Source organism: Tympanuchus pallidicinctus, unplaced genomic scaffold (genome assembly GCF_026119805.1).
Source record: "Tympanuchus pallidicinctus isolate F22 unplaced genomic scaffold, pur_lepc_1.0 scaffold16, whole genome shotgun sequence".
In the NCBI taxonomy this organism is placed as follows: domain Eukaryota; kingdom Metazoa; phylum Chordata; class Aves; order Galliformes; family Phasianidae; genus Tympanuchus; species Tympanuchus pallidicinctus.
The window spans coordinates 17,583,399-17,611,143 of NW_026294679.1; the positions used below are offsets into that span (position 1 = coordinate 17,583,399).

At 40.1% G+C, this 27,745-nt stretch overlaps 2 protein-coding genes across 6 annotated transcripts in view; both read left to right on the forward strand.

The window, feature by feature from the left end:
• LOC128078197 (WASH complex subunit 2-like) overlaps positions 1-4,303 on the forward strand; it is a 40,196-nt gene extending 35,893 nt beyond the window's left edge. For both annotated transcript variants that reach the window (XM_052678190.1, XM_052678189.1), the window contains 2 exons: positions 153-327; positions 3,813-4,303. In XM_052678190.1, coding sequence (XP_052534150.1) covers positions 153-327; positions 3,813-3,949 — 312 coding nt within the window. In that variant the 3' untranslated portion in view covers positions 3,950-4,303. The remainder of the gene's footprint in view (positions 1-152; positions 328-3,812) is intronic.
• Positions 4,304-5,661: 1,358 nt separating this feature from the next.
• Positions 5,662-27,239, forward strand: ZFAND4 (zinc finger AN1-type containing 4). Of its 4 annotated transcripts, none has more exons than XM_052678191.1 (10): positions 5,662-5,860; positions 6,326-6,615; positions 14,014-14,089; positions 14,180-14,247; positions 15,730-15,916; positions 18,658-18,805; positions 19,630-20,811; positions 21,350-21,404; positions 24,099-24,216; positions 26,346-27,239. In XM_052678191.1, the coding sequence occupies exons 2-10, from the start codon at positions 6,432-6,434 to the stop codon at positions 26,479-26,481; spliced, it is 2,154 nt and encodes a 717-aa protein (XP_052534151.1). In that variant the 5' UTR covers positions 5,662-5,860; positions 6,326-6,431; the 3' UTR covers positions 26,482-27,239. The 4 variants fall into 4 exon arrangements, with proteins under 4 accessions (XP_052534151.1, XP_052534153.1, XP_052534152.1 ...); XM_052678193.1 differs by having other exon boundaries at positions 24,102-24,216; XM_052678192.1 differs by lacking the exon at positions 5,662-5,860 and adding an exon at positions 5,937-5,953.
• The last annotated feature ends 506 nt before the right edge of the window (positions 27,240-27,745 follow it).

Genomic DNA, 27,745 nt, shown 5'->3' on the forward strand with positions numbered 1-27,745 from the left:
CACATCCAGTAGGGGAGAAGGGACCCAAATTTCTCAGGTTTGGGAAGCCTGAGGCTGTCAGTCTTCTAAATGCCCTAGCAGCTGTGTACAGGTAATGATTATTCTCTTGAAGTGTGCTGTATATTGATAATCTCTCTGTACTTTGCTCCAAGGATGATATATTTGCTACTGAGGCAATTAAGCCAGTGAGCAAAGCAAAAGAGAAAATGACAGAAAGTAACCTCTTTGATGATAACATTGATATCTTTGCGGATCTCACTGTAAAACCAAAAGAAAAGAAGACCAAGAAAAAGGTGGAACAAAAATCCATATTTGATGACGATATGGGTAAGTGTCTAATGTCTTGCTATTAATGTCATGTCTCCAAATGTGTTTATTTTAGATGTTTTAGAACCCTTCACTTTCTTGAACTATTAACTCTTCTGATGTCTGTGAACATGCAAGATTTTAACCTTGTGTGAGAACTTCCTAGATCTGTAGGAACAGCATGAATTTAAAAGCTGTAAGAAAGTGTATAAAACCCTCCTGAGAGGAGGAATAGTTTAATCCCTGTAGGGATCTCTTCATCTGTGGGAATTAGAACATTTCTTGTCTGGAGTAAGAGAATAATCTCATGCTCTTACAGCACTAAGAGATAAGTTCCATGTTTAAATTTGCACAGCTGCTTGTATCCTGTTTTCAGATGAATCACTGTGAATAAATCTTTCCCTATCCCAGCTGCATTGACTATCTTAGAGCTCTTAAGATCCTAGGATTTTGTTTACATCAGTGTATACCCAGAGCAATTTGGAAATGCTACACCTGAAAGCAAAGGGTACTCTGTATAATTTTTTGAAAAAAAAAAAAACAAAACACCATATAGTAACTTGAAATGATGTAAAGTATGCTCCTTTCTTGTTCTGTCAGTGGAGATAACAGAAGTCATTTGATTTCCCAACTGCATCTGTTCTCAGACTCTTCGTGTTTTGTAGGTCTCCTTTGAGATTCACGTAACTCTTTTCCTCTAACAAGGAAGTGTCCCTTCTCTTCTGTATTTGATTCCTGTCAGCCTTCATTCTGTTCAACCTATTCAAAATGAATCTAATTAACCGCTGTTTTGCTTGTGCTTCTGTTAAGCACTCAGACCTGATGGAGGGACCTGGCTAAAGTCTGTAAAGGGATTAGAACTTGCCAGAGAATGAAAAGGTTGAGATTTCAAGGCATTCCCAATTGATACATTGAAAAAAAAAAAAAAAAATGTTTACACATTTGCAGGCAAGATTCATGAAATATATACTGAATCAAGAGAAATATTTCATTCTAAGTTTACTTTAGAAATATTTTAATAGTTTACTGTTTTCCATGTAGCCTGTAGCAAATGAAAGAACTTCCCAAACCACTATATCTTCTAAATACTTCTGCATACAAATCCAGAGCCTTGTGTTGAAAAAACAATTGGAGAGTACCAATTTGAAAATAGCTTGAAAAATAAGTCATGACGAATCTTGTCCTTTGCACTCTATTTTTGACATGCATTCTAATGCCAGAGCTTGTTGTCTGATGTCCCATTTAATGTTGATATGTATGAGCATCTACCACCTCATGTATCTGGTAGACTTGGTTTTCCTCTAGAACATGGATGTTGTCCAACCTTTTGGCTTTCCTGGGCTGCACTGAGTGAAGAGGAATTGTCTTGGGCCACATATAAAACATATAATAATAATAATTAGAATATATGACATAGGTACTGTGCACAAGTAACAAAACTTTTATATTTTTATTGAAACAAAAAATAAGGGCGGTAAAAACATTGGAGCCATGCCTGACTCATGAAAAATATCACTAAAAATCACTTAATAACGTTAACAGTTTATGATCTTGTGGGGCTGCATTTATCAGCTGTCTAGGGCCATGTGTGGTCTATTAGTTGGACTTGCCTGCTCTGGAGCTTTGTTTTCAGTGCAGCCACAAGTATGCAGCTTCTTAGTGCCCAGAGTTATGGACACCAGCTGGAGTGCAGGGGAGATAGCTGATGGTGAAGATGTTCTGCTGGCCTTAGAATGGTAGAACTGACTCTTCCCTGTTCTGCAGGTTAAGATTTGGATTCAGCAATATGGTAACACTTTATCTAGGCTGAAGGTAGCAGAAGGCGATCCTTTCTGCTGCAGATAAAGCACTTAACTGGCTGCAGTTCAACTGCGTGGAGGCCACAAGCAGCTTGCTTTCTTTGTTCTACCAGTTTTGTATCATTATTTAGTACATTTGTGGTAAGCTTGTAATGGCAGTATTATGAAAAATTCTATGACAGGTCTTTATTCTTCTCGCCTCTTCAGTGACTGTATGGTAGATGACACAAGCATCTTGATGTTGTCTCTGCCCATCTAGAATTTAGAAAAAGTGAACTTTCTTGTGCAATGACAAATGCTGGACTTTGTGGCCGAAACTCTTTTCTCTAACAAGCCTTGTTATAAAATGGGAGTGATACCTCTACTGCTGATAGCACTCGCACTATTTCCCGGCTGACTATGGAGTAAATCCATGTGACAGCTTTCTGCTAGGGAGTAATGCCAGTAGGGGATTACTCTATTTCACTGCTTTTTCAAATTGCCGTTGTGCTGAGATGCTGTCCTGGATTATTCCTGTGTAATCCTTATCATCAGTGCAGTAACAAACGTGCTCAAGGGGAAGAAGAAGCAAGAAGAGAAAGGCAAGCATCTTGTGACAGGTCACTTCTTGCTTGGCCACTGCTCAAGGTTAGGATAGATATTTAAGGCTGGAATGTTAATTTTCATACCATAGACCAGAAAATAACCAAGAACCTCTGTATGGGGTGTATTTCCTAAGTAGGGATTCAAAACCAGCTATGAAAGGGCCTTGTGAATCACAAGGAATCCAGGTATCTCTGCCTTGTAAAATAAATTAAAAATTAAATCATTTTCACGGTCTCCAGAGAACTTCATGGCAACACTTCAGTGCTTGTAGAGTAGGAGCTGTCTTCTTTCATCAGTACGGTCTAAGCACGAGCCACAGCAAGAGCTGAAAGTTTGTGGGCTCTGCTGTTGTTATATGGTGTGTGTGTTGGAGGATTTCCCCTTACCTATTGTTATTCTGGGAAATAACTCTGTCTTAATAGAATGGAAGATTTTTTCATGTTGCAGTCCTGTTTACTTTTACTCGTTACAGAAATATTTACACTGAGGAAGGCAGTGGGAGGTCTTCATTCAGGACTGCAGACAGACTTTTTGAATACTTAGTAAGAAGGTGATCAGAGCAGTCTGCCTCCTGCGCCTGAGCTGCGTCCTGTTCTCCAGTGCTGTATGCTATGTTTTTGTTGTGCTATAGGTTAAAGACTCTCTGGCATGGCTAGCAGATGGCACAGCAATCACTAGCGAATTGTATGGTTTTTCTCTTGTGATTTTCTTTGGCATCAATCTCAGCAATACACGGATTCTCTCAAGTTCTTCGAATGCTAATGTTCTAGAGAAGCAGGAGGTTGTCTTCTGGAAATTGCAAGATGAAATTTATTGCAGACATTTAACTTATTAATGCTTGTCAAATGCTTTTGAGAGCTTGAATATGGTATAAAATATAAGTATTATTCAGCTTTATGGAGAAAAAAAACCTATTCTTGATTTGATTTGCAGCTAGCAGCTCCCACGTATGTCCTTAACAAATCCAAGTAGAATTGCAGCAGAAAAGCATTTGTCTATAACAGAATGTCCTTGGCAGTCGCTGTGGTGTGCTGGGGATTTTCTGTACAATAATACTTCTGTTTAGCAGTCAATTCCTATTAAAGCTATCTATCTTTCTTTTTTTTCTTTTCCCATATCTAGATGATATATTCTCTGGCAGCCAGATCAAGATACCCACTCCCAAAAGCAGATCTTCCCAGGCAGCCTCGGAAGTGAAATCTGAAAGCAAGGCACTGAACACGTTTGATGACCCACTGAATGCCTTTGGAGGCCAGTAGCCAACAGGAGTGTGTTTCAGAGAGGAGGCTTTTCCTGCGCCCTGTCCAGTACTAACACTCTGGATTCCCTAATCCAGTAGACCTGAAATGAGATGGCTGTGGATATTTAAATGACAGATTACCCATTTTAAATGGTTAGTATGCTCTTGTGCTGGATCTAATTGCGCTTAATGATACATTTAAAGAGGACAGTAACCTCCTGCTATTTTTTTCCATGGTGGCCAGATGAATATAGCCTGTGCAATACCTTCAATGAAGTTAACTATTATACAAAGTATAGTTTGTTTTATTGAACAGATCTATGGAGAGAATCCTTGATATTGTTAAATAGTAAACTGAGTCTGTTAAATGAGATATGTTTGTATGTCTTGCTTTTTTTTTTTTTATTTTTGCCACTTGTGAAGGGTATCTGCATCACGACTAGAAGATAATCAAAATCACTGCCATGCTTTCTCTGGATAAGTTGTCAATCTCGAGCTAATGCTAGTGCCAGACTGGGTTCTGTCATCAGGTTCAGCTCCTCTTATGTAATCCTGCACTTAAATCTGAGTGCAGGAATTGAAAGCAGAGGGAGACTGGTTATTTCATGTTGGCAGCTAATGCAATCTGTAAAAACAACAATGGTTAAAACTTCTCTGCCAGAGTGTGTTACAGAAGATCAGCAGAGCCCGAACATTATCTCCTGTTCAAGTTGTAAGCCTCCAAGTGAGTTTTTCACCTGCCTGGATTTGCTAAAGGAAGTCCATCTGCACTGACTGTGCTTGGTTGCTTCCAAAAGCTGGCAGGCCTGCATGCAGTCCTTAGTGCAGGGCCTCACAGAGGCTTGGCTCACCTCTTAGCTCCCTTCTCATGGAGGAGTACCCACATAGGCATGCACCATAGGCAGCCCTGGTGCTGACAGGCATTGAGCAGAAGTAGAATGTTGAAGATGCACACAGATGGTAGCTGCAAGGAAGGTGTCTGCCTGTTATTCATAGGCTGTGCATCCGCCGCTTGTGCCTCATATGTAGGGTTGGAGTGCTTATGAGCTCCTTTCTTTTTTGCTGAGGAAGGATTCACAGACAGGCTGGGGAGAAGGGGAGAAAGGATGAGTGCTTCTATTTCATTTCTTTTTTTTTTCGCCTTGGTATCTTCAGTTAGTTGGCATTGAACAGTGCTGCTGGTGAGATTTACACTGGATGTAAGGAAGAAGGAAGCTTTTTACAGTAAGGGGGGGGTGAGAAACAGGTTGCCCAGAGAAGTGCTGGGTGCCCCTCCCTAGAGACAGACTGGACAGGGCTGTGAGCACTTGATGGAGCTGCAGGTAGCCCTGGTTGTTGTAGGGAGTTGGATCAGATGGTCTTTAAGGGATTCCTTCCAATTCAAACGGTTCTAAATGAAACAGAACAAAAAAAAAGCTTTTTTTATTATGTGAAAAGTCAGCAGAGGAAAAACCCTCCATCGCACCTCGCCCGGGGCATAGCCGAGGGACTGCGTGTCCCATGAGCCCCTGCGCCCCCGCCTGTGACGTGCACACCGCTGCCGCCGACGGAGCGCTGCATCCGGGTCCTTCCACGCACGCTCCGCCGCTTCGCGTCTTAACGACCACAACAAGTGGCACCAGCCCTGACGGTGCTGCGAGCCCCGCCCCTGAGAGAGCCGATTGGCCGAGCCATCGAGCCCGGCCGCCTCATTGGCCCGCGGCGGAACTCCCGCCGGGGATGTCATAAAGGCGAGGTAGGCGCGGAGGCTGTCGGGGTGCGAGCGGCGGTGCGGTGTGTCGGCGGTGCGGTGCGTCTTCACTGTCCCCACCCGCCGCCGGCTGCTCCTCCCCCCGCTGTACGGGACACGCCGGGCGGAGGAGGCCGCGCCTCGCCTCGCCTCGCCTCCTCCTGTCTCCCCGTAGCCCCCGGGCGGGCCAGGCGGCGGCAGGTACGTTGGCACCCTGCCCTCCGTCTCCGCTGCGCTGGTGCCACTCTTCCGCCTTCCTTCTTCCGGTCCTCCGGAGCGTTGCGGTGAAAGGGAGTAGGTGTCCTCCGGGGGCGGGCGGGGTGAGGCCGCCCTGAGGCGCGAGGGAGGCGGCGGGCAGCTGCTCCCTATCCTTTGTCTGCGAGAGCCACGCTCCCCCGCCCCGCCGCGGGGCCTCCGGACCCGGACGGGTGCCGCGGTTCCCCCAGCGCTGAGCCCAGCCCGTGCGGTCGGGAGAGAAATCGTAAATGAGCGGGTAGCGAAAGATCTTGAAATGCTGCGTGAGGCCGGAGTCCCGGAGCCGGTGCGGTTCCCTGCACGACCTAGATGTTAATTTCCCAGTTCTTATCTGCTGTTTTATTTTCCTTTTGGAATAAATGGGAACGGCTGTGCCCAGACGTTGTTAGGCTGTGTTTGTTTGCTTTGTAGGCGGCCGTTCCCAACATGAGCAGCGATACACCACGCCTGTCCCCAGGACTGGGAGCAGGACGCGGCTTTCTAGCAGAGCTTCCTACCGAGCTGTGAGTCCTTTGTCATGGCCAACAAGAAGGAGCCTCCTTTCTTCAATGAGGATAACATGGGGCCGTTTCACTACAAACTCCCCTTTTATGAAACCATGGAGCTGTTCATTGAAACGCTCACAGGAACGTGCTTCGAGCTGCGCGTTTCGCCCTTTGAAACCGTGATTTCTGTCAAAGCAAAGATTCAGAGGCTGGAAGGTACCGTTCTCTTTTGTTTCAGCTTCATCTCCATCGCCTCAGAGGAAGTCTTGTTTTACACGTTATCTGTTCAGTTGTACATGTAAGCTAGATGTTCAACTTGTAGGTTGGGTTTTGGAGTTGTTTTTTCTTTAATTTTCCTATCAGTTCACATTGTAGTTTTGCCTGGAATGGTTTTTTTCTTATTCTTTTTTCTAATGTGTATCAGCGATAGTTTGTAAGACTTCTGTGGCAAATCACTAATTCTCTTAATTGCATGGTTTGGTGTTCAGCATATTGTCTGACATAGAACTCCCTTGTTAGTCAGCGAGAGCTCTCAAAGCAGGGGCTGTCAGGAGTCATGCAGTACATCTGTGTTGCAGCTCTGAGCTCACTTCAGTCTGGGTGCTGCAGCTGTTACCTCTTAGGTTGGTTGGGCTATGGTAGTTCCATTTGTCTGATACCATAGTCAAAAGGATAACTGCTGTGCAGGCCAGCTGCAAGGACAGTGTAAGGCTGCTGGTGGGAGTTCTGAGTAGATGAGAGATATTGTGGTGGCTGAGTCTGGCTCAGATGCTGCTTTGCAATGTGATGAACTCTGCACGTGTCTCAATTAAAGTTGCCTTTAATTTATGAGGTTGACATGATCCTAATGGAAGGAGAAAATGTGGTGGGTCAATTGTCTCCCATTTCTGCATGGAAGAATGTGATTCAGAATACCTCTGTATCAATACTCGTGCTGCTTTGCACTATTGCATGCTTACACTTCATAGTCCTTACAGAACTGTGTTGCTGCATAAGCTGACAGTACAGCAGTTTCTAATTTCAAGACAAGGGATCTTCTTTCTCCTGTATACCTGTCTACGTTTTTCATCCTTCTGTCTGCGTGTAACCCACTTGTGAGATGTAATATGATGCTTGATTTGAAGGATATTCTTATCCCTTTATGGAAATCCATGCTAATGAACTGAAGCAGAAGCATTGCAACAATAAGGGTGACTTTTGACTAGGGAGGTCATGGCAATAAGAGTGACTTTTAGCTAATAGGGTTATATAAAAGTAGCTCTACCATATATGTAACTAGAGATTTGTATCAGCATAGCTGAATTAGTGTAGCTGTGTGGACATCGTTTTGTTGCCTGTACTGGAGCCTTAATTAAACATGAGTCAAGGGAACATGTTGAGTTGCTTCTGGAGGCTAGAGGTGAAACATGAAAATGACATATATTTTTTTTTTTTTATAACTTCTTTGGTTGATTATAGTGGTACAAAAGATGTGAGCAGATAAGAAGGCAGACTGTTGAGACAGTAGAGATGAAAGCAAGGACTTTAAAGGATGCATGAAGAGACCAGTGGAAAATTTGAGAAAGAAGAATTTGAATTTTTTGTCCAAAATAGGAGACTGCAGCTTGGCACACTGAATTGTATCTACAGCTGGTTGTAGGCTGCCCAGCTTAAGTGTCGTCATTTCTTGTAAGAAGAGTGCAGTGCTTACCAGAAATGTCTTTTATGTTGTACGTTCTATGACAATAAATTAATGATTTAGGTGCTTGCTGTATTCATTTAATTATTAATAATTTGGTTCTTACAATCAAATACTTTAGTACCCCAGAACATAGTTAAAAGATCTGTAACTTGCTAATCAATGAGTTACAGAGGGGGCAGAGGAAACTGGTTATGTATATAAGTGTATAGGGGACAGACACAATGACAAATCAGTTTTGTGCTGCAGCCAAGACTACTGTTGTATGTTTTGGAAAGCAAAAAACAAACAAAAGCAGAAAACAGCTTTTCAGCAATGAAGTTTCTGTTGTAGAGCAGAAGTTCAGGCAATGAATCACTCAGGTGAAGGGAGAATTGTGAAGTAATTTTGTGGTTATGGTCTGGCATGGGAAGCAGAAAGCTGCTTTTTTTTTTCTTTTTTTTTTTCAGCTTTTTTTTGGTTTTTATTATTGTATTGTTTCAGCTTCCATGGAATGTGAACCTCTCCTGGTTAAGCTACATATGTGTCTGGAGAATGGTCCTACGCAGCTACAAGACTCCACGGGTCCCTCAGAGTGTGTGTTGTCTCTGTAGGCTGATGTATGTGTTGAGGGTGATGGTACATAATCATACAAAAGTAAAATTTGGAAAAATGATTTGTTTTGCTACTTGACATCACTATGTACAAAATACAGAATCATATCAGAATTTAACAGATTTGGGAAACTGTCATCAGCTCCTCTAGTTCTAAGAGGCTAATAGTGAAAAACTAAGCCAATAAATAACTTCTGTCAAAAATTATACTGTCAGTAGCTCTCCACTGTAATAAGAAGGGATAGTATGGATGACACTTAAGGAATTTTGAAATACTTCTGATACTGTTTGTCATCTTGGTACCTCTTTAGTGAGCTGATGTATAAGGGGTTTGTTTAGACAGCTGCAGTAGATGTTGGTAACCTACTGAAAAGAGCTCTGGATCTCAGCTCTCTCATTCCACCTAGCTTTAATCAGTGAATGTGGGTTAAATTGCATTAATGGATTCTAGCACATCTAAAATTTCTGTGCGCATCAGCTCGTAAATTGGAGTTAGCTGTGTTTTTGGATCAGGTCCAGACATGTGTCTGAAACATGTCCCATGTAAAGCAAGCATTTCCTATCAAAACTTCGATTTGTTCTAATAGTGGCTTTGGATCCACTTCAGATAAATTATTTCTAGCATTGAATTCACTGAAGGAGTCTTAAGTGTTATGCTGGAGGAGAACTAGCTCCCTTTGTCTCTGCTGGTGGCATAAAAGCCAGAATACTCTCAGCCAGCAGCTGTGTGTGGGGTTGTCCCTTTGGTTTACTTGTAGATGTTTTGATCTTAGAGCTGGACCACGTGTTGATGGTCAGGGGTAGCACAGTACTTGAGTTTCAAGATGACATGGAAGGCTGAGGTTTAACATAGTAACAGTGCTTAAAATTAGCAGAATTTCACCAAAAGAGCTACTAGCATTTATTTTTAAATGATAAACATTGCTCACTCCATTGGGTGATCTCTTCTTGCTTCCTCCATTGCACAAGTCTTTGTGGCTGCTGGGCTGGGCGAGGTTTAGTATTGTTCACTCAGAACCACATCTTTAATTTTATAGAAGGAACATTCAGATGGTGTGCTCTTTGTAGTAATTAGTTCTTTGCTCTGTAAAAGAGTTGTAGATAATACATGAAACTATGTACAGTAATGTGGGCTACCATCATATAAATGAAGGCTGGTAACTTTACTGGTTATGGAAATATCACCTGGTGCTGTAAGTTGGTGTGAACCTTTGCAGCTCTTCCCTAATGTAGGCAGTTCAGAGGGCAAAATGGAGGCTGTCGGCCCAGCCTCTCTAAGTAGGAATAAAAAGTAAATATTTTGAGGAGCTCTGCAGCAATTTCAACATGGGATGAAAGACAAGTACATTGCATTTGAATGTTGAGTTTCAAATATTTGTCTTCCTAAACGTAGTAACATCCTACCTACAACATAAAGGTTGCTTTAAAATCCATAGGGCTTTTTTAGGGTCAAACCACATCAGTTTTTTGAGCCTGCTTTCTGTGCCAGAAAGAGTAAAGAAGTAAACTGTGAGAGTGCGTCTTGAATGGCTGATTCAGAGGCAGCATCGAATCCCTCCTTCCCTTTTCTGTGCCCCCATTGTCACCATTTTAATAGGTTGTTTTGCCTACTGAAATGGTTAAAGATGTGTATACAATCTGAAGAAACTTCTGTCTTCCTCCAGCATCACCTGGCTTGCCCACTTGCTTTTGAGCACTGAGCTTTTGCTCATTGCCCTATTTTCCTCTCTTTCGAGTACTAACTTACAGTGAGCAGTGATGCAGTCATGTGCTACTTGAGAAGGGGATAGTAGATGAGTATCTTGTCATTCTCTTTATTGTTGCCAATTCTATGTACTGAACCCACATGCAGATGTCTTTTTAAGGAAGATTTGCTATAATCATAGAATTGTAGAAAGCCCAGGATTGAAAAGGACCATAGAGATCATCTAGTTTCAACCCCCCTGCTGTGCGCAGGGTCACCAGCCACTAGACCAGGCTGCCCAGAGCCACATCCAGCCTGGTCTTGAATTCATCCAGAGATGGGGCATCCACTGTCGGCAGATGCCTAACTTCTTGCACGTAAAACTATAAGCCATTTAGCATTTAAATTGTGTATACATAACAGAAATTCTTAGAAAGCAGCATGAAAGGGACTTAATAATAAATACCGGTCCCGTCTGTTTCCCATTATACCGGAGTATGGGGTTTTCATCTGTTCATTTAATCAAAAATACATTGTCATTGTTAGATGAACAGAAACATGTTTCACAGCAGAACTGCCAGTTGCAAGCCAGCCTTTTTAACAAACACTCTCTCGGTTTATCAGAGTAATTGGAAATTGCTCCTTGGAGGCTGCTGAAACCATAACAAATGCAGACCGTAATGACTGTTTGTGATCAGGAGACTGCAAAACAACAAAGAAAAGGACTTTACTGCAGACTTGCTGGCTCTTGCTGGCTCATTCTCATTTTGCTTGTGCTGCAGACTTAAAACTTAACCAGTAGTCAGTTATTAAATAGCTGGCAGAATAATAGCTATTATGTTGGTCTACTATATGAAGGCATCTGGTCTCATAAATGGCTTGTGTGCTTCAGAAAATACAAGACTTGTTTTGACTGCCTCCCAAGTGCAGCAGAGTTGTGTTGGTCATTCATAAAATAAAATGTTAGCTGTAGTGGGAGAAGCAAATTGTCATCTTCTCTGAAGCATTAAAAAAAGATGACGATAGTTCCACCAAAATGCAATGTCTTCTACATGGGAGTGTCTGCTTAGCTTGTTGAATCTGCTTGGGCTTTTGTCAGAATTTGACCCCTTTTTCCTCTTTGCTGTTGATGGGTGTTTGTGGCTTCATGCCCTTTCTCCAGCTTAGGAAGTGGCTGCTTAACTTACTTTCTGTCCCAACTTCCCAAGCACTGTTACCAGCCTTGAGAAGCTGAGTGCTAGTGCCAAAACAACTGAAAAACTCTGATCCTTGTATTCCCCTCTCACCAGATGTATTTTTTGTTTTTTTTTAGAAGTCTGTGTGGTATAGCCACTTACACCTGCTTTTAAATATCTGAGAATGTAAATGAGCAACAAATGACACAATCTGACACTAACGTGACCAAGAATTAAAGTATGTGATAAGGTTGCTTCAATCTTTTGGAGAATATATTTGTAGCTGTTGCTTCCTAACCTAAAGAACAGTATTTAGACCTTTTTCAACAAGTAGTTCTTGGCCTTCCTTTTAATCACATTTTTTCAGGAGCGCACAGTGGAATCTTAAATACCGATTTCACCAGATACATGCAGCAGAAATACTTCCTTTTGATGCTTATGGAAAGATTACTTATTTATTTATTTTCAAAGACATTAAAGAAAGCTGTTCACATCCCCAGTAGCCTTAATGTTTCTGGTGGCCAGAAGTGTGTCCTCCTCTCCTAACTGTGCTGACTTGTACTATCCAAAAGTTGGAAAGAGGCAGCATTCTAATAGAAATGTGTGAAGACCTCAGGTTGTACCAGCTTATGCTAACTCTCTGCAGTGTGTATCATGCCTATATCTAAATGAATTGGTTGTACAGGCAAAAAGAAACAAAGGTGATCTTCATGTAGACTGACTGTTAAGTAAGCATGCCAAGTAGTTGTTTTTTTTTTTTTAACAAAAAAGAAGTACCAAATCTGTCCCAGAACTTGACTTGAAAATGAGTGTTACTACACAATAGTATTAAAGCATTTTGATGGTTTAGAAGAACATCCACAGAAGGTAAAAGTTTGTAGGAGGAATTTTGTTGTATATATGAGCTTCTGGTTTCCATATCAAGTGACAATAAAACATATTTATAGTTGTTAGCACTTTAACAGAGCTGTTACCAGTTACTCTAATGCAACCTTGTCTTAGCTGCAAGTGACACAGAATATCACAGAATTTATCTGTAGTAAATAATTCAGTACCTCTGTAGTTAGTTTTATCTTGTTTTTTTTGTGTCAGTGGACAGAAAGCTCTGGGGTGCAGATAAGAGGGGAAAAAAAACAACCCTCCTTCAACTGGTGACAAGTAAAGAGCATGTATTCTACAATGTCTGAAGCAACTGAATGCCTCCACAGACCTATTGAATCATAGAATCGTAGAATGGCCTGGGTTGAAAAGGACCTCAAAGATCACCTACTTTCAACCCCCTGCTATGCGCAGGGTCACCAACCACCAGACCAGGCTGCCCAGAGCCACATCCAGCCTGGCCTTGAATGCCTCCAGGAATGGGGCATTCACAACCTCCTTGGGCAACCTGTTCCAGTGCATCATCACCCTCTGTGTGAGAAACTTCCTCCTAATATCTAACCTAAACCTCCCCTGTCTCAATTTAAAATTCCACCTTGTCCTATCACTGTCCACCCTCATAAATAGCTGTTCCCCCTCCTGTTTATGTGCTCCCTTCAAGTACTGGAGGGCCACAGTGAGGTCTCCCCCTGAGCCTTCTCCAAGCCAAACAATCCCAGTTCCCTCAACCTTTCCTGATAGGAGAGGTGCTCCTGCCCTCTGATCATCTTAGTGTCTCTCCTTTGGACCCACTCCAACAGCTACACATCCTTCCTGTACTGGGGGCCTCAGGCCTGGATGCAGTACTGCAGATGGTGCCTCACAAGAGCTGAGTAGAGGGGGACAATCACCTTCCTCTCCCTGCTGGCCACCTCTTTTTTAATACAGCCCAGAACACAGTTGGCCTTCTGGGCTGCAAGCACACACTGCTGGCTCATGCCCAACTTCTTATCCACCGTGACCTGCAGGTCCTTCTCTGCAGGGCTGTTCTCAAGGAGATCTTCCCCCAGTTTTTATAAATACCTGGGATTGCCTCAACCCAAGTGCAGCACCCTGCATTTGGCCCTATGGAACCTCATTAGGTTTTCATGGGCCCACTTCTCCAGCCTGTCCAGGTCCCTCTGGATGGCTTGCCTTCCTTCCAGTGTATCAACTGCACTGCTCAGCTTGGTGTCATCTGCAAACTTAATGAGGTTACACTCGATGCCATTGTCTGTGTCATTGATGGAGATGTTGAAGAGCACCGGTCCCAAGACTGCCTCCTGAGGGACACTGCTTTGTGACCGCCCTCCATCCTGACACAGAACCATTAATCACAACTCTGAGCCAAGAGGTTGAACTCCTTGTGTGAGTACAGGCCTGCTGAAAAGATCACCTTCAGTCATAATAACTGTTCAGAAGGTTGGATATCATGACTGAGAGTTGCTCAAGTGTCTGTCCTTGTCCTGCTTGCTTCTCTTGTGATCTCCTTTCTTATCTCTTATCCTTGTACACACGCATTCTTCAAAAGCAAAACTCCTCCAAAGCCCTCTCATCAATTTTTAATCTTATTTTTTCTCCCCTTAGGTATTCCCATCTCTCAGCAGCACTTAATTTGGAATAATGTGGAACTCAAAGATGACTATTGTTTGAATGATTATAAGTAAGTATAGAATAAAATTGCAATGAATGTTTCTAAATGATTATTAATATAGACAATAGAGAATGTTACAAAAATTATTGTTATTTACAGCATTTCAGAAGGCTGCACTCTGAAGTTAGTTCTGGCTATGCGAGGTGGACCTATTAACACTAGGAGAGGTAGGTGCTAACTTTGTTAAAAACTAATGGTTTCATGTAGCAAGTTAAAACTGAACAGCTACTCAACTATTTCAGGCAAGCAGACTTCAGTTCCCAGTTAATTGGGAAATACTTGGTAAAAATATCCCTCTGTTTTTTTTCTTAGTGTAACAATTGCATCATCTCTTAATTTTGTTTGCCCTTAGTTTAAGGAGCATCTTTGTACAGCATCATCAAGTCTTACAGTCAGTACTTCTTCAGGGAAGAAGGCAACACTACTGTAATGTCACTGTTTAAGAAGAAATGGATGTTGCTTTACTGTTGGTTATGTGCATCATCCATAGAGCAATGAAAACTGAAAGTGGAGAAATCCCTTTAATAATTTTCACTGGGAAAACACTCAGCATGTCTTTTATGGTGGGGATTCCAATTGTAAACTGAACTGAGCTCTAAGAGGTGATGAAGACACTGCGCCTAGTATTTGAGTGCTTTAATGTAATGAAGCCTCAGTTGTAATGCTATTCTAAGTGTAGTTTACCAGAGATACTTTATGTAAAACAAGGTGTATTTGCATTGTGAACTTGACTGAATTAACATTTCTGGTTGTATTACTGTAGGAGAACTATGATTAGTCTTTGTTTTAAGAGAACTCAGTACCTTTGGAGACCGGATTGTCATAGCTTGAATCACCCAACTGTCAGCTGCTGCCAGATGACAAGTTTTCTGTAAACATTCAGCTGTTCCTCCTGAAGGATCTCCTGATTGCAGTACTGAGTGCTCTTAGTAAAAAAAATCCAGGGATCTGCTGCCTTAATGAAAGAAACATAGCTAGGGTATTACTTTTTACCATGTAAAGTTGAACTAACTACATTTTTCTTCTGATTCTGTAGTGACAGAATTACCAAAATTGAGGCTGTTTAAAAAAAATTTTAAAAAAAGTTCAGTAACTTTATTTTGGACCCATTCTTCCTACTCTGAAGTAGGCTCACCTCTTAAACATTTAAAAATTATTTTTAGTGGTTGACTTTTTTTTCCTTTTGGTCAGAAAATCTGAGAGTGGAACAGTTTAGAGTACCTAAACTCTAAAGAGTACCTGGAATGGATTTTAAATTATGATTAGTGAACAAACAGATTTTCAGAGGATGGATTATTTAAACAGTAGACATATCGCAGTTAACACCTCAGCTAGTTTATTTCCAAAGAAATTGTTGTTGTTTCTTAGACTTTGCTTGCTCATAAAGAATTCACTGAAATGTAGTGTTGTAAATCTAGCATATTTAACCGAATGACTTGAATCTGTAGAGTGCTGCTTGCAGAACAGCAAGAGAGTTTGAAAGAGACCGTTTCAAGTTGAATCTTTGATTGGTGGTGTTTTCCAGTGGACGGACATGCTGGAAAGAGCTTCTGTCACATAGTTGTATTTAGGCCTGGTCTGAAAATACAGTGTGATTGGTAGAAGTTGAAATCATTTGGTTTTATTCTGTTTTTTTTTTCTCTTCATAGTTCCTGTAGAAGATCCTATAAGGGAAATAGCTGAATACATGGATCCCAGCAGAGATGAGATCTGGGAGAAAGGGCCATCTAACAAACAAGTTACCTTCTTAGTATATCGAGAAGGAGATCACTTGAATTTCTTCCGTGTAGTAGACCGAGGAGATGGTACTTTAACTCCATTGTCTGAATCTTTGAGGTAAAGTTGGTTTTAATCTTGATATGGCATCCCCATCTTGAAGAATAATGTTATTTTCAGTTTTATTTGTCAAAAGAATATCTGGAGTATTGGAATAATTGTGCACGAAGGGCTCTGAGTGGTTGACCTGACTACACAGTAGGCTCTGTGGTCAATGATCATGCTGACTGTTGTCTATTTCTGTGTGTCAGAAGAGTGAGTTAATGCTGACCTTGTACTTGAGGCAGTTCTCGACATTCCAGCCCGCTTTCTCAAAGGCAGTTTCATACAGGACAGAATCAACCTAGCAATAAGGGCGTGAAAAGCTTCCATTAATTAAAAAAACAAAAAAACGTTATTACAATTTTTCTTTTACGCTTAAAGGCATTTGTTTAGTTTTATAAAAATTTGTCATCAGTGTAAATCTTCTATATAGAAATGATTTATGCAAGCCATTAGGCAGGAAGATAAATGATTACTAATGTATAGAGTTTGCCTAAAGTTTTAGAGAAACTTTTTTATTTTTTTTCATTCTTTTTAGAAAAAAAATACTGAAATAATTATTAGTAGAGCTGATCTTTGAATATAACTTCACCTCGGTTTAGCTGCTGTTGAAACACCAAACTTATCTTAGAATCAAAGTACTGATATTAACAAAGGAGTTAAGTTTATCGCTTAAGCTACTGTTTTATAGTAAACAGACTGCTGGTCTGATTCTTTTTCTGATACTATCAAAACAGATAAAATATATTGGAAAAAATATTACATTGTCTTTACTGGAGCTTTGAGGTAGGTTTTCTAATCCCCTGAGAAATGTAATATTTGTACATTAAAAAAAAAAAAAAAAAAAAAAAAAAGCTGTACTATTGTAGGGACTAGCTGCATTTTCTCCAAGGCTAAGGTTTGCATAGTTTTAGTTAGCTATTCTTTTCACTGTTTACTAAGTGAAACCAAGGTCACATTTCTCACATATGAGTATTTGGTGACTGCGGTTTAGAAATTAGATGTTGTTTTAGGTTTTGTTTAATTGCTCTCCAGATTGTTGTACTTTACTTACTTTTAATTGTTAAAGCTTGTCAAAGTATAAGCACAGTGGTAGTTGTCTCTGGATTAAAAGAAAGTGCTTGAAGTTGTGAAGATGTGCTGGCAGTGTTTTGACAATATACTGATCATCTTTGAAGCACACGTTTTGTAAGCAAAATCTCAAGAATGTTTACACCAGTGGAGAAAGTGAGTTGAAATGGGCTCGAAGTATGATGAAGGACAAATCTCCCCATCCCACTTTTATAGCTTTATGTTTCTATTAACGCAAAAACTCCTTAGTTCTTTTTTGGTGTTGTTTTTGTCTCTATTTAGTCAGAAAATGAAAGAAAACAAAAACAATTCTTTTTACATAGAGGGGGAAAGTGAAGCATGGGACCATTACATCCCTCTTCTTTCTATTCTTACCTTGAAGGAGGAGAAGTTCTGAGAATGGCTTTAAGTTGACTTAAATCTTTGCAGATTTAAAATTCTGAGATGATTGTGTAGTGTTGAATCTTTACCAGGAGAGGTACGTAATGTGCGTGCCGACCATCCCTGTACAGAGCTGTTCAGTGTTCGGTAAGAAATGACTGGACTATTCTTCTGACTTGTTTTGAATCTGCTTTTAAAAGTTTGTCTCCCAGCTGTGTTACTTCGTGAATTTTGCTACGTTTTAGGAAAAGGATTGGGAAGGTCAGTACGAAAACTGGCTCTTTTCTGATTCATGCAAATCTAAATTTAGTAAAGGTGCCAGCTTTGGTACTGAGCTCTGGTACTGAGTTTTGGTACTGACTTGCCCATCACCTTGAGTTGTTCCTTGGTCTCTTTTGGAGAGAAGAAATTTTTGTTTGATAGTGTAAAACATTCTTCTGAACACAGGGAATCACCAGATTGTCCCAGTTTCTAGATGATAGCAGCCTAATGGAAGAATTAAAACACTCTTTAAAAAGTATTATGTATGAGATTGAAAAGGTGTCGATTTGTAATTGAATGGACACTCATATGATTCTTTTATTTGTCTGTCAACGTTGGATACATGTTAGTGACTGATGCTTCCTAGGAAAAAAAGTCAGATTCTGATCTTAAGATGTTGAGTTTTTGCATTCTATTGGGATAAAAGTGAACTGCCAGTGACTACTGAATTAAACTATCTTGTCTTAGCTCTATCAATTCTAATCTGTATTTCTTTTCCGAATGTGAGACTCTTTAGAAACCTAAACTGATCCTTTTTTATTTTTTTTTTATTTTGAAAAGGAGAAATAGAATATCACATCCACATGGGTGACCCCTCCATTTCCATTTATGGTGAGAACACCCCTCAGGATGGATAGAAATTTGGACTTTCCTTCCATGCCAGTGTCTGATTAATTGGAAAACTGACCAGCTTGTTGTCTGAGTCACACTGTTAACAGCTTTGGCCATACCTTCAGGAGGCACTTGTGGAACTGGATATTCCTTCTGTGGGGAAAAATATATAGTGAGTGTGAACCAACTGTATATGGTATAACAACTTCCCAGAAGTGGGACTGTGTACTGGTTTCAGCGTCATCATTTTTGTGAGCACTCTAATAAGGAGTGCTTATGTTCTAAAATAATGGATTGGAAATGTCTTTGCATAGTTTTTCATAATGCTTTGTCAACAGATCAACTGCGGATTTGACTTTCTAGTTGTGAGAATACATTGAAAACACAATTAAGTCGGTTAGAGGTAAAAACAAAGTTTCTTTTATTATTTTCAGTGGTGGTTCAGTTTATAACTTATATGCTGATGATGAAGATGAGGCAGAGGCATCACCTTCTGGCCAACAGATTATTGAAAATTCAATTACTATGAATAAAATGAAACTGCTCAAGGCGAAGATGGAAAACATGAATCTAAGTAAAAAGGTGAAAGTGTGATTTAAATTCTTCTCTGATCAAATGGTTTGCATGGGCTTTTTAGAAAAGCGGATACTTTTCTGTCTCGGGAAGTAGAGTGATAAAGGGTGTATGATTTATTATCCGTTGTTTAAAAGGAACAGTGGCACGTGAATGTTCTTCCCTGGGGCATTGACTTCCCTTGGATCTACCTTTCAGTATTCGAGGAATTCACTGCTTGTCCTTGATGTATTTGTGTTATTTTTGTGGTGGTTGTTTTGTTTTTCTTCTGATCCTTTAAGTAATGTCGTTTTCCAGCACTCTTACAGTAGAGAATGAGCCATGTTTATCTTAAATAAAACATATTTCTAATTCTGTACAAGAATTAGTGTAACTAAGAGTCCTGTAGAGTTAAATAGGAGAACAAGATTGCCAACCAATTAAAACATTAGGCTGGTATTCAGGAGATCTGGATTAGTAAAATTATTTAAAATTATTAATTAGTTCCTTAGATGTAAAATGAAGACATACCTTTTTTTTTTTTTTTTTTTTTGTCTTAGACTGTATTCTTCTGGATAACTTAATTGGCATTCTGGCTTCCCTTTTCTTATTCCTCTGACATGGCCTTTTCCGATTATCATTTTTGATCTTGCTATTCTGATGTTGGTATGTAGTCTAGGTAGTTAGTAGCATGTGAGAGAGTAGCGTGAATGATATGATGAGTGTTTTCTGGCCTTTTGCTACTGTCAGAATTCCTCAGAATATGATCTCAGCCAGGTCTCTGATTGCCTCCATAATTCAAACACTAACAGTTGTTGGTTTTGTTTTTCGCTTGTTTGTTTTTTTTCCAATAGCCCAAAAAGACTGTCAAGGTGAAACCTCGTCCTCCAACAGCTCCTCGACCATCCAGTGGCTCGGCGGCTGCTGCTCGCCACCGGTTTTTAAGAGTGCTCCCTCATATTGGACAGTCCTGCCTACCTCCTTCTGGGAATGCATATCCTTCAGAGTCTTCTCAAAATGCACTTACAGCACTGGCTTCTTTGGCCACGACTGGTAGAACAATGCCATCCTCAGCTAATGACTTTCTTAAGGAAGACAACACTTGGCAGAGCAATTCTTGGTCTCAGTCAGTTGGTAGCATCAGGTTACCACCCAAAATATCTCGTGTTGAACTAGAAAATGCAAAAGTACCTACAAATAGTATTTTGACTCCTGTTTCATCTCTGTCTGCAAATTTGGAAAAAGCGTCTGAAAATGTGACTTCAGCAACAGAGGAAGATTCTGTTTTGTATCCAAATCTAACAAATGTAGAACTGTGTGGAACAGAGGAAAAACTTCTGTCTGAAACAGATACTTTCGCGTTGTTTACAGAAGCAAACACCACTGAACAGTGTGGTGAGATACATGAGACAGGAAAGGTGAACTCGGAACTTGAACTGGCTGATGGAGATGAAGAACCTAAGGTTATAGAACAGCACAAAAAACCTATAAGTAAAATACTGAGCACTGCAGCAATGGGAACTGGACTTCTCAGTACTCGTCAATTAAGTCCTCAAAAAAGTATGCTTTTGTCACCTCTTTGGTATTCATCGCAAGTGGCACATCATAGTTCTTTGAAACCACAAACACAACCCAAATGCTTTGAGTCTTGTAACTTGAGAACTACAACCTCACCAGACACACTCCGATCCTTGGAAGTCCGTAGTATAGCAGATTCCTCTTTTTCTAGAACTGCTAGATTTCATAGCATGAAACTAGATTCGCTTAGCAAAAGACCTGATATAATTGCTAAAGCAGAAGCCAGAGGCATTGCAGATGTGGCTAACAAGGCATCCAAAGAACCTGTGAGTTCTGTAAATAACTTAGGATTTCTAGCTTCGCTGGCCCGAAGTGCAAGCAGGGAAAGTTCACAGAGTTCTTATGGGACTGGGAGGTTTCGGACTTCTGGTATTGCACTACCTACAAACCTTCAGAATTTTCATGAAGAAAGCTTTAGGAAAACTGCTCCTCCAAATGAAGCTGCTGAATATATCCTAGTGAGTAATAATACTTCCAAAGAAATTGGGCTTCTCCTGTCTTTCAGGTGGTGGCATTATGAAAGCTCTTACCTTGTGTTTCTGTCTGCATCTATTTTCTAAATTTCTTTTTGTATCTTAGCTGTGTGTTTATCTAAATGGGTCCTAGAAGTAATTGGTTGTTTAGTTCACAGCTAAAATTATTAGTTATTGTAATGATAGAATTATGACTGTTTGAAGTGTCATCTGATTTCTGCTGCTCACTAATTGCATTTACTCCAAAATTCTCCCTGTGAATGATACCATATGTTCCTAGCTTCAGATCTCCAGTGTACTATGTTGTTTTGTGTGTTGTGAAATACAGGGAGACTATTAAAATTCAAGTCAGTCATTCTGAGTAAGGCTGTATATTGTATGATATTTTTTTTGTACAGAAGGACTGTTTTTGTAGGTACTCTGTTACAACACTGGTTTCAAACAAGCTGATACCAGACTGCCTAATCTTTCATTTAATTTCCATGTGCTAGTAATTTCCTTGTGGAAATTTTCTTTTTTTTAGTCTGCGCGTGGGCTTGGAATGAATGGAAGTAATGCAGCTGTAGGGAAAAGAGTAGGTAAGTAATGTGACTTAAATAACAATTGAAGATGACTCTTTAATCTTTCCTGTTTTCTCATGTGTTTAGAGGACAGAAATCATGTATCTTTGTGAAGTATACATTTTTCAAAGTTCTGCTGTGTTACACTTCTAAAGTGTATTGTAACCTTTAATATTTTAAGCAATTCTTTACTATACAAATGTCATCCTGATCTCGGGTAGATAAAACTGTGACTCTTTCCTAGCTTTATTAGTACTCAATGAGTCCTGCATATTCTACTCTGAAGTTTCCGAAAGACAAGTTCTGTGAATACTTCTGGAATTAGAAAGACTGTTTTGACTGGTAGAATTGTCTTTAGGACTGCAGCCTAAGCCAAAAAGATTTGGCAAAAGGAGAGCAAGGAGGGCATGGATACTGAAGACCACTGATACCACGCTGATTTCCTCTGGTTTTTGTGACAAGCATTGATCTTTCTACTCTAGTCTAGATAACTGCAGCATACTTAATGCTTGGCATCTACTGAAATTGGGTGTTGTTAACCTAAATATGAATATCTGGTGTAATTAATTCTCTCAGGAGGAGTGTATTTGTCTAGGGGAGCACTTTTAAAAAGCTCTGAAACCATGTGAGTTGGTCTCTAGCCTGAAGCAGCCAGGCTGAGTGCTAAGAAAAGAGTAAAAGAATGATCATGAGCCTAGACTGTAAAAACAATTCATTGGGATGTATCTCCTGCCTCTTCACTCGGGCAAGACAATAATTGTCCTGTGTTCAAATATTCATTTAAGAAAAGCTAATGTACATGGTGAATCTTGAGTTTTCTCTTTTATTCCCTCCTCACTGTGTATATATTAAACTGCTGAGCACAGTGGTTTGCTTCCATAACTTTTGAAAACCCTTGTTTAGGCTCATTTTATAGTGTCAACAGATTAGTATTGGCTTTAGGTCTTGCAGACTTTGTTTTGGTGATAGGAAAAACATCCTAGTCAATGAGAACGTTGCTTTGAAGTGTTGAAGGTGTGCTGGTCTGGTAATTCCCAGAGCCAAACCAGAAGCCCAAGGAAAATGCCTAAGGCCCATTGGCGTTTCCAAGAGGTCTGACTTACTCCAGTTTTTACTGAAGACAGTGAGCTAATGCATTTGTGAAGATTCTCAGCACAATCAACTTTTCTTCATGCCTTTGACTTGCAATTTTCAGGCTTTCTCTTCTCTCTTTATGATCTTAGGGAAAGAGGGAAGCATGTGTTTCAGGACATTAAGATCCAGTACAGAGAATGAGCTAGAAAATAGCCTCAGAAAAAAAGTTATGCAATAATGTAAGGGCAAAAGATGCGAAAGCTTGTGCCTTTCTGTCACAGCTGGGGTGTAGCTTTGAATTGACAGTCAGCACTGATAAATTTGTTTGTCCATAAATACTCCATGGCAAAAAAGACAAGTCTTCTTGATGGGGAAGCCTACCTTTCTATCATCTACTCCATTTCAGATGTAGCTGTGATGAGCAGACTCCTTTGGTTTGTTTTCTCAAGCAAAAGTGTATTTTTCAAAAGGTTTCAGACATGAGAAAGACACAGTAGGTGTCATATTATGCATCCCCTTGGGAGAAAGGTAACGATCACTTCTATAGCTAGCCAAAGGACAGATTCCTATTCTTGTTTATGGCTATGATTTTATGTAGTTATTCCGTGTTACAACAGCTGCTGTAGGGGCTGGTGTACTGTTTTTCTGTCTATGTGCAGTTCACAGTGAGGAGTGTTTTCAAGCTCTCTTTCCCAAACAGCGCTAACTGATGCTTCTGGAATGGTATGCTTTTAGATAATGAAATGGGTGACATTGACAAACATTGCCTGGAAGTTTCTGTTCTTAGACAGTAGGATGATAGCATTGATTGGTAGGTAGGACTACAATGTATAGTGATGACCTGATGTTAACTATTGCATTTAACCACAGTATCTCAGCTGAGAAATAACTGTTACGATTAGCAGTGCAGTTCAGAAAGACCACTTCTCAGCTCATTAGGTCATTTTTTTCAGGGGAGCACCCTGATAGTACTGTGATGCAGGCGCTGAAATGTGTTTGAGAGAATGTGTTGCTCATTTTCTATATCCCAGCATATGGTAAGCACGCAGAAGTAAAAGCTTGCTTCTCCAGAAGGAGGAAAGATTACTTTTCTTTATGTGCTTTCCAGTTACGAAGCAAGTGAAATGAGTTTTTAAGTATTGAAGTCTAAGGAACATCCACAAAGTGTCTTATGAAGCTACATGTAGTTGATCAAGCACTTTTATTGCAGTTTTTATGTGCCAGCAAGATTTTTAAATGCTGCTATATTTATTTGGTAAACTTGAGTTATTAGCATATGCTATATGCTGTGTACTTGAATGTTCAACTGATTCTTCAGAAAGCTGTTGTGTGTAGTGCTTTCCCAGTTGCACTACATTTTGCATTTGGGAATAGCATTAGTAAATCTGATTTTTCTTCTGTAACTTCTTGCTTATATAAATGTTTAACAGATGTAAAAATAATAATGTATCAAAGTCATGCATTGCACTATCCCTTCTGAAGGTGTTCCAAAGGTGTTCTTACTCTGTTTGGGCTTGAGGGTCCCACTTGAGGTATCCTAAGAAATGAAAAATAAATCTGGATTTTGGAAGGTAATTTCAACTTGTTTGTGGTCAGGAATAAATAAAATTGTCTTTGCTGTCTCTCTACCTCTGAAAGCAGGTGAAGTAACCCATCTTCCACCTGTGAATGGCTCAATTCAAGCAAAAAAGAAAATTTCAAAGCACTGCTTTCTCTGTGGCAAGAAAACTGGATTGGCAACCAGCTATGAGTGCAGGTAGGTGTGATGTGTAACTGGCTGTTTAAGGTAAATAGCTGGGATAACCAAGAGGTTTTGTATGCTGCGTGATGTTAACTAAAACCTGGCACATCAAAAGGCAATTTTCAAATAAGTTGAAAGAGTTGTTTCAATTCTCAGTTCAGCAGAACTCCAAGAAAGAAAGCTCAGAAATATCATACGTGCTCTGCTGTGGAGGAATAGATTCTGCTAGGAAAATAAAGAAATGCAAGGTCTCTTGAAATAGAGAAGACTGATGCGGAGTTACTACAGACTTACTAACACACTTTGTGGAGCATAATAATTATACCATGAGCAATTTCAGGAAAAACTCCCTCAGATCTATTACAACACATCTGCAATGTTTGCTTAAGAATTTCTTTGACAGCTTTTTAATTCTTGCACGTCTACTATTTCTTGTAAAAACTTTAGCCGCTTTAGAACATCTAGAGAGCTTCAAAAGCAGAATGCTGCAGTGCTGGTCCCGCAAGTCACAGCTAGCTGACAGCATAATGAGACTTGGTGGTGGTGACTAGTAACTTAAAAAAACAACAACAAAAAATCTGTTTTGGTCTCAGTTGTTTTCCTCAAGATATTCTTGATACCATTTGCTATGAACAAGCAAAGGCTAGAAGCTGCTGCACTAAGGCCTATGTTTGAAGCTGATTGGAGTTCATGTCAGCAGCTAAATGAGCAGGACTTCTGCAGCTGGGGAATTCAGATGGGAAGTTTCAGAGAGAAACTGCTTCCTTAGTGACTCTTCAGTCTTTGGTTTTTGAAACATCTTTTGGCTGTTGGACAGTTTTCTACTGAGTCAAGAGATGGAAGCTCTTCTAGAAATAACTAAGCAGCTTGCTTAAGGTTAAAAATGAAGCTCAGAAAAAGGGGAAAAATTGTACAATGCCAACCATGTGACCCCTTACTAGAATGGAACCACCTAGTAGTGAATACAGACCGGTGATTACAGAAGCAAGAACAAAATTGTTACCTGGCAGGAAAGCCTCAGGAACAGCTGCAGAATTTGTTATGAACCCAAATAGATAGGGGGTACAGAGGAGTGCAGTAATGGGATGGTAATGCAGACAGGTAACGCTCAGTCCATTTAAAGAGCATTGTGTTTTTGAATGATGTCATTGCTTTACAGTCAAGAAGCAACTTAGTCAAATACTTCAAGCAGCAGGATGGAAATGGCCACAAACTGAAGCGTAGGAAGTTCCACATAAATGTGCATAAGAACTTCTTCACAGTAAGGAGAACAGAGCGCTGGAACAGGCTGCCCAGAAAGGCTGTGAATTCTCCTCTGGAGACATTCAAGACCCACCTGGATGCCTACTTGTGCAGCCTGTTCCAGGGAGCCTGCTTTGACAGGAGGGTTGGACTAGATGATCTCTAGAGATCCCTTCCAGCCTCTAGAGTTATGTGGTTCTGTGCTCTTCTCCAAGTACTTTTTCAGATTAGGTACAACATACATATGTAATTTCCTTTTTTTTTTTCCTCAGTAAGCATGTTGAGCTGTCAAGGGAAAAATCCTAATTTTAATTCACTGAACTTGCAGCTAATTCTGCAAATATGCGTACTTCCTGTGATGATTGTGTTCCCTGCAGTTTGTCTGTGCATCATCTCTACAGCTGACTAAATTGGAAGTAACTAATTTCATTTTATGCCAGGCAGAAATCACATGCTGAACTAAATAGTTGCTTTAGTGGTTACAATGATGTGGCATTTTTTAATTGAAATATATTATGTGGCTTTGACCTGATGCCATTATTTTAGTTCTAAGGATTTGTCCTCTAAATTCTACCCGCTACTGTTGTGTAAGATCTTTAAAATGAAATAAAGTAGATCAAAGCCCATCATTCTTAACTTATATGTTTGTGATTCTTGCTAGCTGATTTCAGGAGTACTGAGATGGCTTAAATTCCCAGCTGAAGAGAATGTTGGGTCAGAACTGCAGCATTCAGTGTCAAAAAATGTCATTTTGATTACCAGTTAATGTTGTCAGTCAACGATGACTAGAATCTGAGCAATCATGTCAAGTAAACAAGACATGATTAAGCCAGAGGGCTCCCAGCATGTCAGAGTTAAAAGCTTCTAAAAGCTTGTAACTTCTAATGTTCTTGATTCTTCAGATGTGGAAACAACTTCTGTGCAACTCACCGCTATGCAGAGACTCACACCTGCACCTACGACTATAAGAGTGCAGGGAGAAGGTATTTACAGGAGACCAATCCCATCGTTAGTGCACCAAAGCTTCCCAAAATCTAATGTGGTTGTGCTGCATGTGGCCATTCTGCCATTGAAGAGTTGTATTTCATTGAGAGAAGCACTTGCTTAAACTGCGTAATTTTGCCATGCTTCATATCTGAGGATTTGCCAAGTATCAAAAGCACACAAGGATGCATCCTATGGAAGAATAATGTGAACACTACTGCAGTTACAACTTTTCTTCTTTAGTGAATGAAAAGTTAGTTTTTAAAAACTTACACTATGATTTAACTGTTACTGCACGTCTTGTGTTGTGTTTTATAATTGGAAAAGATATTTCACTAGACAAGTCTTTTAAAGATGCACTTTACTGACTTAATTTACAGTATAAGCAGACGTGAGGGGGTGTTGTAATGAGGGCGTCATGTAATGTCTTCTGTACTTTTGCATTTTTTGTCCATTGTGTGGTATCTAAGTTATTTCACTGGAAAGATCCTCCTCCCTTCCCTTTTTTCAAACTGCCTGTTTTGACCAAGGCAGTCGTGTACTCTGCTCCCCGTTCTTTTCAGATCGGTATTCGTACACTGTGTATCCATTCTGAAAATAACATCATGTTAATCACATTTTCTTAAAATAATTCTGTTTATATTACAAATTTGTTTTTAAGTAGAAAATTCCACTTGCTGACATTAAATATAAAGAACAACTTATTTTACCTTTTTTTTTGTAATCCTGGATTTTTTTAAGACTTCACAGCTTGGTTTGTTAAGATGTTAAATGCTGTTACTGGAAGAAATTCTAATAAATATTAAATTTTATTCTGGCTTTTGATCTTAAAGATGCACACAATGACTACCTATTTCAAAGCGTGTTCCTAAACTAAAAGTTGGGCTTTGGGAGTGGGGAGGAGGAGGTATTTTTACTTTGTCAGAAGCACTGGCTCATCTCTGTTGCTGCTGAAGTTGGTGGCAAAATTCCCACACGTTTCATTAGAAGTAATGTGACCAACATTACTGCTGGATGTGGCAGCAAAGGCAAAATGGGTATTCAACAAATGACGTTTTAACCTGGAGCCTTTATCACCTCCTGCTGATACTGTACAGAAGGCAGTTCAGAATTTACTTACATGAGACACCCTTTAATGAGCAAGTAGCTACATCAGGAAGCAATATTTGGAGCCTTACTCCTGTCTGGAGGCTTTACAAGCTTATGTTGCTCAGGATGCTCCAGTATGAATCTGTATATTGCATCTACACATTTAAATGTTTGCAGTCCCTTTCTTGCTAGATTCTTGAAGTACTTCACTGGTTTTGGTGTGAAAATC